This window comes from Heptranchias perlo, chromosome 7, assembly GCF_035084215.1.
Source record: "Heptranchias perlo isolate sHepPer1 chromosome 7, sHepPer1.hap1, whole genome shotgun sequence".
In the NCBI taxonomy this organism is placed as follows: Eukaryota; Metazoa; Chordata; class Chondrichthyes; order Hexanchiformes; family Hexanchidae; genus Heptranchias; species Heptranchias perlo.
Window position 1 is genome coordinate 72,519,790 of NC_090331.1, and position 15,264 is coordinate 72,535,053.

A 15,264-nucleotide genomic window follows, 5' to 3' on the forward strand; every position below is an offset into this window, starting at 1 on the left:
CACTTGACATTCAACGGCATTACATTCGCCGAACCCCCCACCATCAACATCCTGGGGGTCACCATTGACCAGAAACTTAACTAGACCAGCCACATAAATACAGTGGTTACAAGAGCATGTCAGAAGCTGGATATTCTCTGGCAAGTGACTCACCTCCTGACTCCCCAAAACCTTTCCGTCATCTACAAGGCACAAGTGAGGAGTGTGATGGAATAATCTCCTGGATGAGTGCAGCTCCAACAACACTCAAGAATCTTGACAACATCCAGGACAAAGCAGCCCGCTGGACAGGCACCCCATCCACCACCATAAACATTCACCCCCTCTCCAATTAGCGCACTGTGGTTGCAGTGTGTACCAGCTACAAGATGCACTGCAGCAACTCGCCAAGGCTTCTTCGACAGCAGCTCCCAAACCCGTGACCTCCACCACCGAGAAGGACAAGGTCAACAGGCACAAGGGATCTCCACCACCTGCACGTTCCCTCCAAGTCACACACCATCCCGACTTGGAAATATATCGCCGTTCCTTCATCGTCACTGGGTCAAAATCCTGGAACTCCCTTCCTAACAGCACTGTGGGAGAATCTTCACCACACGGACTGCAGCGGTTCAAGAATGCAGCTCACCACCACCTTTTCAAGGGCAATTAGGGAAGGGCAATGAACGCTGGCCTTGCCAGTGATGCCAACATCCCATAAATGAACAATAGAAAAAATACGGAAAAGAAATGAAATGTTTGTAAAAGGAAATGCAGGACTGATTCTATTTGGACGATACCGATAGGAGGTTTTCAATATCAATATTTATTCCTTTTTCATTTCGACATACCACATACAAGTTTGCAGATGATACAAAGATGTGAGGGAAAGTAGAGAGTGAGGAGGACATAATAAACTGACAAGGGGATATAGACAGGCTGGGTGAGTGGGCGGAGATTTGGCTGATGCAATACAACATTGGAAAATGTGAGGTTATGCACTTTGGCAGGAAAAATCAGAGACCAAGTTATTATCTTGATGGCTGGAGACTGGAAAGTACTGCAGTACAAAGGGATCTGGGGGTCCTAGTGCAAGAAAATCAAAAAGTTAGTATGCAGGTGCAGGAGGTGATCAAGAAGGCCAACGGAATGTTGGCTTTTATTGCTAGGGGGATAGAATATAAAAACAGGGAGGTATTGCTGCAGTTATATAAGGTATTGGTGAGACCGCACCTGGAATACTGCATACAGTTTTGGTCTCCATACTTAAGAAAAGACATACTTGCTCTCGAGGCAGTACAAAGAAGGTTCACTCGGTTAATCCCGGGGATGAGGGGGCGGACATATGAGGAGAGGTTGAGTAGATTGGGACTCTACTCATTGGAGTTCAGAAGAATGAGAGGCGATCTTATTGAAACATCTAAGGTTGTGAAGGGGCTTGATCGGGTGGATGCGGTGAGGATGTTCCCAAGGATGGGTGAAACTAGAACAAGGGGGCATAATCTTAGGGGCTGCTCCTTCAAAACTGAGATGAGGGGAAACTTCTTCACTCAGAGGGTGGTAGGTCTGTGGAATTTGCTGCCCCAGGAAGCTGTGGAAGCTGCATTGTTAAATAAATTTAAAACAGAAATAGACAGTTTCCGAGAAGTAAAGGGAATTAGGGGTTACGGGGAGCGGGCAGGAAATTGGACATGAATTTAGACTTGATGTTAGGATCAGATCAGCCATGATCTTATTAAATGGCGGAGCAGGCTCGAAGAGCCGATTGGCCTACTCCTGCTCCTATTTCTTATGTTCTTATACAAAACTTTAGAGCACGCGAAAACAGCTGAGGGTTTTGGCATATGACATCGACAAACTCAATTACTCAGAAAGTTGTCATTTTCTACGCCTCGATCTGGATAGAATACACAAACCATCAAAGGTAACTTACATATGGGTAGGTGTGACATGACCTGATGCTGTCATTGAATCCCATCCAGCGCTGATAGTCAGGATATTCTCCTCTCCTCAGAACATACTGATATCCCATGTAATTGGGAGATTGAAGAATTATAATACAAAGGATAAAATCTGAGTTCTCCTTGCCTTTCCCATTCTGAGCTCACAGTTAGATTCGTAACTGACTGAATGTTTCACTGCTTCACACAGCTTGGTATTTATGTGCTGGGCAGAAATGCCTCTCTGAGCCTCTCTGGGCTGTACCTTTGTTATTCTAATGATTCAGGATTGAAAAGCAGACTGGCAACTGTCAGAAAGGTAGTGAATTTCTTGAGTGTGTCCGGGATAGTTTTCTGCAGCAGTATGTCCTAGAGGCGACAAGGGGGCAAGCCATATTAGATTTAGTAATGAGTAATGAACCAGATTTAGTTAATGGCTTGACTGTGCGTGAACATCGATCCAATAGTGATCATAACATGATCGAGTTCAATGTAGTGTTTGAAAGGGAAAAAGTGAATCAGCTGCTAAGATTCAAGACTTGGGCAAGGCCGACTTCAATGGGATGAGACAGAGACTGTCCACAGTAAACTGGGCAAATCTGTTAATGGGTAAATCGACTGATGATCAGTGGGAAATGTTTATAGAAACATTTAACGTGACACAGAATTGGTTTATACCCCTGAGGGGCAAGAACTCTACTTGCCAAAAAAAACAGCCATGGACAACAAAAGAGGTAAGGGACAGTATAAGACGTAAGGAAAGGGCATACAACAAGTCAAAAAATGGCACAGATCCTGGCGAATGGAAAAGATACAAAGATCAACAAAGGGTCACAAAACAGATAGTAAGAGCTGCAAAAAGAGAGTTTGAAAAGAAACTCGCAAGGGATATCAAAACCAATACGAAGAACTTTTATAGTTATATGAGGAAAAAGAGGGTGGTCAGGAGCAGTGTTGGCCCCTTAAAAACTGAAAGTGGGGATATTGTCATTGACAATGGGGAAATGGCAGACATGTTGAACAATTACTTTGCGTCAGTATTTACAGTCGAAAAAGAGGATAGCATGCCGGAAACCCCAAGAAAACTTATATTGAATCGGGGACAGGAACGCAATAAAATTAACATAGGTAAAGCAACAGCAATGAAGAAAATAATAGCACTAAAGAGTGACAAATCCCCAGGACCAGATGGTTTCCATCCCAGGGTTTTAAAGGAAGTAGGTGAGCACATTGCGGATGCCCTAACTATAATCTTTCAAAGTTCTCTAGATTCAGGAACTGTCCCTCTCGTTTGGAAAATTGCACATGTCACTCTGCTTTTTAAGAAAGGAGAGAGAGGGAAACTGAGGAATTATAGACCAGTTAGCCTAACATCTGTTGTGGGGAAAATGTTGGAGTCTATAATTAAGGATAGGGTGACTGAATACCTCGAGAATTTTCAGTTAATCAGAGAGAGCCAGCATGGATTTGTAAAAGGTAGGTCATGCCTGACAATCCTGATTGAATTTTTTGAAGAGATGTCTAAAGTAGTGGATAGGGGAATGTCAATGGATGTTATTTATATGGACTTCCAGAAGGCATTTGATAAGGTCCCACATAAAAGAGACTGTTAGCTAAGATAGAAGCCCATGGAATCAAGGGAAAAGTACGGACTTGGTTAGGAAGTTGGCTGAGCGAAAGGCGACAGAGAGTTGGGATAATGGGAAGGTACTTACATAGGCAGGATGTGACTAGTGGAGTCCCGCAGGGATCTGTCTTGGGGCCTCAATTATTCACAATATTTATTAACGACTTAGATGAAGGCACAAAAAGTCTCATATCTAAGCTTGCCGATGACACAAAGATTGGTGGCATTGTAAGCAGTGTAGATGAAAACATAAAATTACAAAGCGATATTGATAGATTAAGTGAATGGGCAAAACTGTGGCAAATGGAATTCAATGCAGACAAATGTGAGGTCATCCACTTTGGATCAAAACAGGATAGAACAGGGTACTTTCTAAATGGTAAAAAGTTAAAAACAGTGGATGTCCAAAGGGACTTCGGGGTTCAGGTACATAAATCATTGAAGTGTCATGAACAGGTGCAGAAAATAATCAAGAAGGCAAATGGAATGCTGACCTTTATATCTAGAGGACTAGAGTACAAGGGGGCAGAAGTTATGCTGCAGCTATACAAAACCCTGGTTAGACCGCACCTGGAGTACTGTGAGCAGTTCTGGGCACCGTACCCTCGGAAGGACATATTGGCCTTGGAGGGAGTGCAGCATAGGTTTACTAGAATGATACCCGGACTTCAAGGGTTAAGTTACGAGGAGAGATTACACAAATTGGGGTTGTATTCTCTAGAGTTTCGAAGGTTAAGGGGTGATCTGATCGAAGTTTATAAGATATTAAGAGGAACAGATAGGGTGGATAGAAAGGAACTATTTCCGCTGGTTGGGGATTTTAGGAGTAGGGGGCACAGTCTAAAAATCAAAGCCAGACCTTTCAAGAGTGAGATTAGAAAACATTTCTACACACAAAGCGTTGTAGAAGTTTGGAACTCTCTTCCGCAAACGGCAATTGATGCCAGCTCAATTGCTAAATTTAAATCTGAGATAGATAGCTTTTTGGCAACCAAAGGTATTAAGGGATATGGGCCAAAGGCCGGTATATGGAGTTAGATCACAGATCAGCCATGATCTTATCAAATGGCGGAGCAGGCAAGAGGGGCTGAATGGCCTACTCCTGTTCCTATGTTCCTATGAAAATCAGCAAAAAGCAACAAAGCACATGTTGCATTCATTGTAGAAAAACACCTGAAAGATGCCTGATGTGTTATTTATTCTTTTCTCTTTGCCTTCCAGTCATTTTAATTATTGCTGAACAAAGTAGTTCTGGAACAATCATGGATCCAAAGTCACCCAGGTCTGTTTCAAATGGTTTGGTGCAACCGCCTGGTTCTGCTCCCAAACTGGCCGAGATAAAAACAATCAAATCCAGAGCATGTTCCTTCGGTTATTGCCTTGTACATATCTGTTTGATGTATAATTGCGAGTGAGTTTAGTTTCCAGATTGCACCACTGCCCCTCCCAAAAACCTTCATACAATGATATCACAGCCAGCACCAATCTGATGACATTGTTACCATCATGTGCAGCCATATACATACAATCATACAAATTAAGAGCAGGATGAGGCCATTCGGCCTCTCGAGCCTGCTCTGCCATTTGATAAGATCATGGCTGATCTGATTATGACCTCAACCCGACTTTCCTGTCTACCTGCTATAACCTTTGATTCCCTTGTTAATCAGGAATCTATCCAACTCAGCCTTAAAAATATTCAATGACCCTGCCTCCACCGCTCTCTGGGGAAGGGAGTTCCACAGACTCATGACCCTCTGTGAGAAAAAATTTCTCCTCATCTCCGTCTCAAATGGGAGACCCCTTATTTTGAAACTGTGGCCCCTAGTTCCAGTCTCTCCCACAAGGGGAAACATCCACTCAGCATCTACCTCTTCTAGACCCCTCAGGATCTTATATGTTTCAATAAGACCATCTCTCATTCTTCTAAACTCAAGTCTATTCAGGCCCAACTTGTCCAATCTTTCCTCAGAAGATAACCCCCTCATCCCAGCAATCGGTAAAGTGAACCTTCTCTGAACCGCCTCTAAAGCAATTATGTCCTTTCTTAAATAAGGAGACCAAAACTGCACACGGTATTCTAGATGTGGTCTCACCAATGCCCTGTACAACTGTAGCAAAACATCTCTACTTTTATATTCCATTCCCCTTGCAATAAATGACAACATTCCATTTGACTTCCTGATCACTTGCTGTACCTGCATACTCACTTTTTGTGATCCATGTACTCGGACACCCAGATCCCTCTGTACCTCAGAGTTCTGCAATCTCTCTCCATTTAAATAATATACTGCTTTTCTATTCCTCCTGCCAAAGTGGACAAGTTCACCTTTTCCCACATATTGTGGATGGTGTATATTAACACAAATTACAGATCATACTTTGTTTATATGGTTTACACAGTGTCTTGGAAAGAAACTTACTGTCTCCATTTTGTTTTAATGTTCGGGACAACAAATAAGATTATTCAAATAAGTAAGAGAACAATAGAAAGTTAAGATGTGGGAGACAATGACAGAGTTTGAAAGTAGCTTTCAGCTTTGTTTGTTCTGATGGCAAAGTGAAAAGACCGGGGAGGTCTCCTTAGAGATAACGTGGAAACAAGGATGTGAGATCATTGCACTGACCCAGAGATCACTGTGCTTTTCCATAGATCACTGTACTTTCCCAGAGAACAAAATAATTTCCCAGACAACACTGTATTTTTCCAGAGATCACTGTGAACTCCCAGAGACTACTATACTCTCCCAGAGATAACTGTACTCTCCCAGAGATCACTATACTCTCCCAGAGATCACTGTACTCTCCCAGAGATCACTATACTCTCCCAGAGATCACTGTACTCTCGCAGAGATCACTATACTCTCCCAGAGATCACTGTACTCTCGCAGAGATCAATGTAAATTCCCAGAGATCACTGTAATTTCCAACTGCCTTTTCCTGTTGATTGAGGAGTGATCCAGTTCGATTTTGAGCTCCCTCAAAGCAGCGCAACTTGGGTTGAGAACAAGGTTGTGCAGAGGATTGTAGCTGTGATACTTTGGCCCCAAACCTTTGCTGTATTTGACCCATAAATCTTGAAGCTTATATAAGGGGTGGAAAGTAGACCAATGATTGAAAACAGATAAGACCTATTCATCATTGGTCATTGTTAATGTTACTGACCTGAGGAAGATTACTTCCATAAAGATTATCAATTATGTCTTTTAATAAAAATATGACTGAGGTTGCATTCCAACAAGGAACCAATTGCAGAGTTGTGATTGATTCAGCAAATCGTGCAAAAGTGCACCTTACCTGACTGAGTGCAATAACAGAACCTCCTGTGATTCATAAATTTGTATTTTACGAAATGAGCAACTTTTGTACTCGGGGGAGTTTAGAAGCAGTACTGTCAGTTAAATCATTACAATTTTAAACTAAATCGTGGAACAAACAAAATTTTCAGGATGGGATTGACGTTGTGCCCCTCATAAGTAAAAATAAAGAATACAGGAAGTGAAATTCGACATCTCGATTTTCAATATTGTACAATGTTAAGCCACGACACACCAGTGACTTGGCCAATTATACATATTCTGCTCTATATTAAACTCTGGAAAACATTCTACGTATTAACAGCAATAAGTGGTTCCTGAAAACAAACGAGCATACAAAAATGAAGGGTAGGAAAAGGCCAGCAGGTCCATCAAGGCTGCCCCACATGCATGATGGCTGGAGCATCACAACTGGACCTATCCTACCTCCCCAAAGCCATGTTATCTCCTGCGATCTCCATCAATCCACTGTGAGACCACAACTTGCCCTTCACAGTGGGGAAGAGCTCAGTGATCCAAACCTTCTCATTATTTTCACTGCCTGCTCTCTCAGGTTTCAGGGCTGGTCTCCCAGGCGATGTCGGAGCAGAGTGCACTTCAATCAAATCGACTCTCCATGAGAAGTGTCATTTTCCTGACTGCAAGATTACCAGGATTTTGTAAAAAATCCTTCTCACAGTCCATCCAATAAGTACACTGGAAATATTCTTCCTACTGAGTTTTGAGTTGTACAACCGACTTACATTGAGAACCACGAGCGTGTGTACAATTACAGCATTGAATCAAACGTGTTTGTTGCATTTCAACAATGAGCAATATATCCACTTCTTCACTGAATGTGGTGAACATTGGAAGTGAATTTCACGATAATTTTCTTTTCTGATGTGATCTTCAATGTTTTTACTTTAAAAAGCAGTTACATTCTCTTGGAGTTGAGGATGAGAGTGAAGCTGGACTAAATGCTGTGGATATTTTCACTTTAAAAATGCCTGATTTTTATTCCAGGTTTCCTTTAGTCAACTGAGATGATATAGAAATGAGAACCTTGGATTTCATTCATGGGACAACCAGCCCTCATTCACAGTGACTTACATTTTGATGCTCACTTTCATGAAGTCCATGCATTGTATTGTCAATATCATGGACAACATTCATTCCTAAATCTGCATTTACTGAATCGAAATCAATTCATTAGCTGAGATCAAAGAATAAAATACTCGGCATGAGACCCCAGCCTGAGACTTCCATGAGATTTCTCTGTGATTTCCACTATAATCCAAAAGTAAATGACAAACTCGTTTGTTAAGTAGAGGAGATTTTATTAATCTTAAGACTATTTCAGAGAGACAAAATCATGTTTCTCAAGAATAATCTAGAAGTCCCTCATGCGCCTGAAAGATCCGATAGTTGAGCTGCAGCCACCCCAGTCACTGAATCTCCTGTATTCACCGGGTCTCATGAAGTACTGGCGGCCTCTGTAGTTGGGATGTTCATAGAAGGTCCAGTAACCGTCCATCACATGGCAGGAGTGAATGTCACGGTAGCGGAAACGATCGTAGACAGATGGACAGTCATCCATGAATTCCATCATCTGTCCTCCAAAGTCAGGCCTCTCGTAAATCCTCATTCTGTAGTTTCCACCTCTGTACTGTAATATAAATAAGATCATATTAGTGATGAAATTATAAATGTTCAGTGTCTGGAAAGACAGCCTCCTGGTGAGAAGGGAGCTTAAGAAAGGTTGCAGATGATGTTTCTGAAAAGCAAGAGACCGTTCAGTGACATCTATTGAAGCAGCAGATTCTCTCCGAACTGAAGTCACAAAGCAGCTCATGTGGAAATGATAAGATAAGATGCGTAAGTTCTGAGACTCGCTGTAGGTGGTATTTTTACATTCCAAACTTCCAATCGAACAATTAGGCTTTAAGTTCTAATTGGTTAATTATTGTGAAATAAATCATCCAATTATATTCCTGTATTTTATTGAAACTTTGGACTGGTGCACAGATCATGGGCATCATTTTGACTCCCAGCCGGGAATTGGGCGGGGGGCTCAAATTGCGGAAAGAAAACCCAGAAGTACGGCTTCCCTGGACATCCTCACGATATTCACGTCTTTTTTTTGTTGGTTTGCAATCTGACTGACTCGCCTGATTGACAGGCTGGTCTCAATCAGATGGGAAAACAGCCATGGAGAGGATGTGTTCAGGTAAGTCTTCAGGTAAATCTATATTTGTATGGGTGGGGGGGGGGGGGTATGGGCGACAGGGTTGGCACAGGGGGCATTCGAGCACAGGAGCATGGGGACACAGCATCATGGGGCACATGGGCATGGGGACTCAGGGGGCACGGGTTGGCATAGGGCATGGGTTGGCACATGGACATGGGTTGGCATGGTGCATGCATTGGCAAGGGGGCATGGGTTGGCAGAGGACTCCTGGGGGGAGTCAGTCATGGGCGGGAGGGATCGGGGGTCAGTCACAGACGTCCACGAAATTTGGAGGGGTCGGGGGTCATCCTGGGCGTCCGTGATGGTTGGGGGCAGGATCGGGATTGGGGATTGGGGGTCTGCGATCGTTGAGGGTGAGCGGAGATCGGGCGCGGGGATTCCTGACTGTGGGGAAGGGTCGGGGTTCGGGGGCACGTGTCCGCTATCATTGGGAGACGGGTCGGGATCATCGCGGGGGTTCAGTGATCATTGGGGGTTCGCTGCAGTTAGGCTGGTTGGGCCTGGGGGAAGCACTCCTGCTCCTCCGAACCCACAAGCTGTGTCAGAAAGGCACCTATCTGTTAGTCTCGGACCTCCTAGCCTCCTTTCAAGTGGCATAAAAGAGAAGCCCCAGAAATCTCAGCCCCTCGTAGTTGAAATCGGAAAGTGTGGAAAATTGGAGGCCTGCAGCGTCAATGAAAGGTTTTAAAGTCTGACCAGCCTCCTGGGAGTGGCTTGGCCACCCACCCCCTCATCCCACCCCGGTAAAAATGTGGAATGGGGGTGGGTTAGGGGTGGGTCTGAAATGGTTGAGATTTTAAATGCCCCCACCACTCCCAACCCACCCGTTTTTCATTACTAAAAGCGTGCGCAATATTTCACCTAGTCTTTTAAGTTTGGATAATTAAACTGTTCATAACCAAGCTGTGTATCTTCATTATCACTACAAATATCAGGTCATTTCGATATACCACACACAAAGCCTTAATACAAGTGAAAACAGCTGAAGTGTTTTCCCATTTGACATTAACAAACTCAATTGCTCAGCAAGTTGTCATTAATTTGTCCTCAATCTGGGTAAAATAGAAAAATCATAAAAGGTAACTTACATATGGGTAGGTGTGACATGACCTGATGTTGTCATTGAATCCCATCCAGCGCTGGTAGTCAGGATATTCTCCTCTCCTCAGAACATACTGATATCCCATGTAATTGGGTCTCTCATACAGCACCCACCAGTCACTCTCAACACGGATGGAGTTGCATTGGCTGAAGTAAGAGGACAGGTCAGCATAGTCAGTACTGCACTCGTAGTGCCGACCCTGGAAGTTCCTGTCCTCGTAAAAGATGATCTGTGGAAAGATATAGATTTGCAAGTTAATAAATTCTCAAATTAGAAGATTGAAGAATTATATTACAGAGTATAAAATCTGAGTTCTCCTTGCCTTTCCCATTTTGAGCTCACAGTTAGACTGAATGTTTCATTGCTTCACACAGCTTGGTATTTATATGTTGGGCAGAAAGGCCTCTCTGGGCTGAATCTTTGTTATTCTAATGATTCAGGATTGAAACTCAGCAAAAATCATCAAAGCACATGTTGCATTCATTGTAGAAAAACACCTGAAAGATGCCTGATGTGTCATTTATTCTTTCCCCTTGGCCTTCCTGTCATTTTAATTGTTGTTTGAACAAAGCACTTCTGGGACAATCACAGATACAAAGTCACTCAGGTCTGTTTCAAATAGTTTGGTGTAACCGCCTGGTTCTGCTCCCGAACTGGCAATGAAGACAGACATATCCAGAGCATGTCGATTCGGTTATTGCCTTGTGCACATCTGGTTGATGTATAATTACGAGTGAGTTTAGTTTCCAGATTGCACCACTGCCCCCTCTCCAAATCCTTCATTCAATGATGTCACGGCCGGCATCAATCTGATGACATTATTGCCTTCATGGGCAACCATATTGTGGGTGGTGTTTATTAACACAAATTACAGATCACACATTGTTTATTTAGTTTATCAGAGTCTTTGATAGAAACTTACTGTCTGCTTTTTTGTTTTTTAGTCAGGGACAACTAATAGGAATATTCAAATAAGGAAGAGAACGATGGAAATTTAAGATGTGGAAACCAACATCAGAGATTGAAAGGAGCTTTCAGCTTTCTTTGTCCTGAAGGCAAAGTGTTAAAGACCGGAGCGTTCTCCTTCGGGATAACTTGGAAAAAAGGATGTGAGATCATTGCACTTTCCCAGATATCACTGTGCTTTTCCATAGATCACTGTACTTTCCCAGAGATCACTGTAATTTCCAAGACAACACTGTGCTTTTGCATGGACCATTTTAATCTCTATGGGATAATTGTACTTTCCCAAAGATCACTGTACTTTCCCAGCGAACACAAAAATGAAGGGTAGGAAAAGGCCAGGAGGTCCATCAAGGCTGCCCCACACGCATGATGGCTGGAGCATCACAACTGGAGTAATCCTACCTCCCCAAAGCCATGTTATCTCCTGCTATCTCCATCAATCCACTGTGAGACCACAACTTGCCCTTCACAGTGGAGAAGAGCTCAGTGATCCAAACCTTCTCATTATTTTCACTGCCAGCTCTCTCAGGTTTCAGGGCTGGTCTCCCAGGCGATGTCGGAGCAGAGTGCACTTCAATCAAATCGACTCTCCATTAAAAGTGTCATTTTACTGACTGCAAGATAACCAGGATTTCATTAAAAATTCTTGTTGCAGCCCATCCAAGAAGTACCCTGGAAATATTATTCCTCCTGAGTTTTGAGTTGTATAAAATCTAGTTTAAAATCTATAAAATCTCGTGTTAATTGCTATTAACTGTTAACTATGATCGACTGTTTCAGTTCAATTTTAAACTTTAAATTTTTAAGTTTGTCAGGCGAAAGAAGAGACAAACAAGCAAGCTCTCCTACTGGAGAGCTGCTGTCGTTAGTTAATTGGTTAGCTGGATTAAACTGGTTCCTGAAAGAGCAGCAGAGCAGGGCTGACTCATCTGAGTCACAAACAGTGGAAATAACAGGGGCCTGTGAGTGCAACGGCACTGAGTGCAGTGGGAACGGAGTGAGCAACTTGAGAGTTTGGGAAGTGTGGGAGTTCGGTGAAGTGGGGGATGGAGATGCTGCTTTGCCTTGCTTTTCCTAACTTTTTCCATGGAGTAGCGGCAGACCTGAGCAGCAGCAGACTGAGAACGGGATAAAAGCAGCAGCATAAGACCATAAGAACATAAGAGATAGGACAAGGAGTAGGCCATTCGGCCCCTCGAGCCTGCTCCGCCATTTAATGAGATCATGGCTGATCTGATTTTTAGCTCAACTCCACCTTCCTGCACTTTCCCCATATCCTTGACTGTCTTGCTGATCAAAAATTTGTCCAACTCAGCCTTGATTGTATTCAATGATTCAGCCTCCACAGCTTTTTGGAGTAACCCCTTATTCTGAGACTATGCCCCCTCGTTTTAGATTCCCCCATGAGGGATAACATCCTCTCAGCATCTACCCTATCGAGCCACCTCAGAATCTTGTATGTTTCAATAAGATCTCCTCTCATTCTTCTAAACTCCAATGAGTATACACCCAAGCTGTTGAATCTTTCCTCATAAGACAACCCTTCCATACCCGGAATCAACCGAGTGAACCCTCTCTCAACTGCCTCCAATACAAGGATATCCTTCCTTAAATAAGGGCACCAGGACTGTACGCAGTACTCCAGGTGTGGACTCACCAGCACCCTGTACATTTGTAGCATGACTTCCCTGCTTTTGTACTCCATCCCCATAGAAATAAAGGCCAATATTCCGTTTGCCTTCAGGATTACCTGCTGCACCTGTATGTTGACTTTTTGTGTTTCATGTACGAGGACACCCAGATCCCTCTGTACCGCAGCATTTTGCAGTATTTCTCCATTCAAATAATATTTTGCTTTTTAATTTTCCTCCCAAAGTGGATGAGTTTCATTTTCCCATATTATATTCCATCTGCCAAATTTTTGCCCATTCGCTTAACCTGTCAGTATCCCTTTGCAGACACTTTGTGTCCTCATCGCTATTTGCTTTTCCACCTATCTTTGTATCATCAGCAAAATTGGCCACAAGACACTCTGTTCCTTCATCCAAGTCATTGATATATATTGTAAATAGTTGAGGCCCCAGCACTGACTCCTGCGGCACCCCACTAGTTACATATAACCATTTTGAAAATGACCCTTTTATTCCGACTCTTTGTTTTCTGTTAGCTAGTCAGGCTTCTATCCATGCCAGTAAATTTCCCCCAACACCATGAGCTCCTATCTTGTGCAGTAATCTTTGATGTGGCACCTTATCGAATGCCTTTAGGAAATCCAAATATACTGCATCCATTGGTTCCCCTTTATCCACCCTGCCCGTTACTTCCTCAAAGAACTCTAATAAATTTGTCAGACATGATTTCCCCTTCATAAAACCATGTTGACTCTCCTTGATTGTATTATGAGTCTCCAAATGTCCTGCTACTACTTCCTTCATAATGGATTCTGGCATTTTCCCATTGACAGATGTTGGGCTAACTGGTCTGTAGTTACCTGCTTTCTGTCTCACTCCCTTCTTGAATCGGGGTGTTACGTTTGCGGTTTTCCAATCCGCTGGGACCTTTCCAGAATCTAGTGAATTCTGGAAGATTACAACCAATGCATCCACTATCTCTGCAGCAACTTCCTTTAAGACACTCGGATGCAAGCCATCAGGTCCAGGGGACTTGTCAGCCTTTAGACCCATTAGTTTCCCGAGTACTTTTTCTCCAGTGATAGTGATTGTTTTTATTTCCTCCCCCCACTTTGCCCCTTGATTTTCTACTATTATTGTTGTGTTATTAGTGTCTTCGACTGTGAAGACAGATACAAAATATCTGTTCAATTCCTCTGCCATTTCCTTGTTTTCCATTATCATTTCCCCAGTCTCATCCTCGAAGGGACCAATGTTTACTTGAGCTACCCTCTTCCTTTTTATATACTTGCTGAAGCTTATTTTTTTCAGCAGACCTGCAATCAGAGAAAACTGCAGTGTGACGTCACAGGTGAGGCAGGTAAGTGATTGGTAGTGACTGTGGGCCAAGTTCTGAGTTAACATATAGCATCTGACTAAATTTTAAAAACTAAACTTAATTGAATTAATCTAATAAATTAAACAAGGAAAATAATTTGTTTAACTCTGAATTAATTAAATAAATAAAATAATGGGATAACAAGAGATGTGTTGATGCTGCAATATGTGGGAGCTTATGGACATTTTTGTCCAGGGTGACTACATCTGCAGTAAGTGTCTGCGGATCGAGGAACTTCGGCCTCGAGTTGAGGAGCTGGAGTACGAGCTGCGGATGTTGCGAGACATCAGGGAGGGAGAAAGCGACCTGGACCTTTTGCTCCAGGAGGCAGTCACACCCCTTAGATTAGATTCTTTAGAACTGACACGTGGTCAGGGACAGGAGGGTGTGACTGTGAGTGAGGCAGGTTCGGGGGTCCAGCAGGTAGTATTGCAGGAGCCTCAGTCCCTGTGCTTGTCCAATGGATTTGAGGTGCTTGCAACCCTTGTGGACAAGTGTGGGACTGCGTGGAGGATGAGCAAACTGACCACGGCACCGTTGTGCACGAAGCCGTTCAAGTGGGGGGAATAAAAAGGAAGGTGGTTGCAGTAGGCGACAGTATAGTTAGGGGGATAGACACTGTTCTCTGCAGCCAGGAGCATGAGTCCCGAAGTCTATGTTGCCAACCCGGTGCCAGGATTAAGGATATCTCCTACGGGCTGGAGAAGAACTTGGAGTGGGAGGGGGAGGACCCTGTTGTCGTGGTCCACATTGGTACCAATGACATTGGTTGGACTAAGTGAAAGGTTCTACTGAGAGAGTTTGAGCAGCTAGGGACTAAATTAAAAAGCAGAAACACAAAGGTAATAATCTCTGGATTGTTACCTGAGCCACGAGCAAATTGACATAGGGTCAATAAGATCAGAGGGATGAATGCGTGGCTCAAAGATTGGTGTGGGAGAAGTGGGTTTCGATTCATGGGGCACTGGCACCAGTACTGGGGAAAGAGAGAGCTGTTCCATTGGGTCAGACTACACCTGAACCATGCTGGGACCAGAGTTCTATCAAATCAAATAACTGGGGAGGTAGATAGGGCTTTAAACTAAATAAGGGGC

At 43.4% G+C, this 15,264-nt stretch overlaps 1 protein-coding gene across 3 annotated transcripts; it reads right to left on the bottom strand.

The window, feature by feature from the left end:
• Positions 1-8,235: 8,235 nt before the first annotated feature.
• LOC137323355 (gamma-crystallin S-1-like) lies at positions 8,236-13,136 on the bottom strand. 3 transcript variants are annotated; one of them, XM_067986838.1, is made up of 3 exons: positions 13,122-13,136; positions 10,178-10,424; positions 8,236-8,504 (listed from the first exon to the last, which is right to left on the bottom strand). In XM_067986838.1, the coding sequence occupies exons 1-3, from the start codon at positions 13,134-13,136 to the stop codon at positions 8,236-8,238; spliced, it is 531 nt and encodes a 176-aa protein (XP_067842939.1). The 3 variants fall into 3 exon arrangements, with proteins under 3 accessions (XP_067842939.1, XP_067842940.1, XP_067842941.1); XM_067986839.1 differs by lacking the exon at positions 13,122-13,136 and adding an exon at positions 12,427-12,435 and having other exon boundaries at positions 8,236-8,511; positions 10,182-10,424; XM_067986840.1 differs by lacking the exon at positions 13,122-13,136 and adding an exon at positions 12,427-12,435.
• Between the last annotated feature and the right edge of the window lie 2,128 nt (positions 13,137-15,264).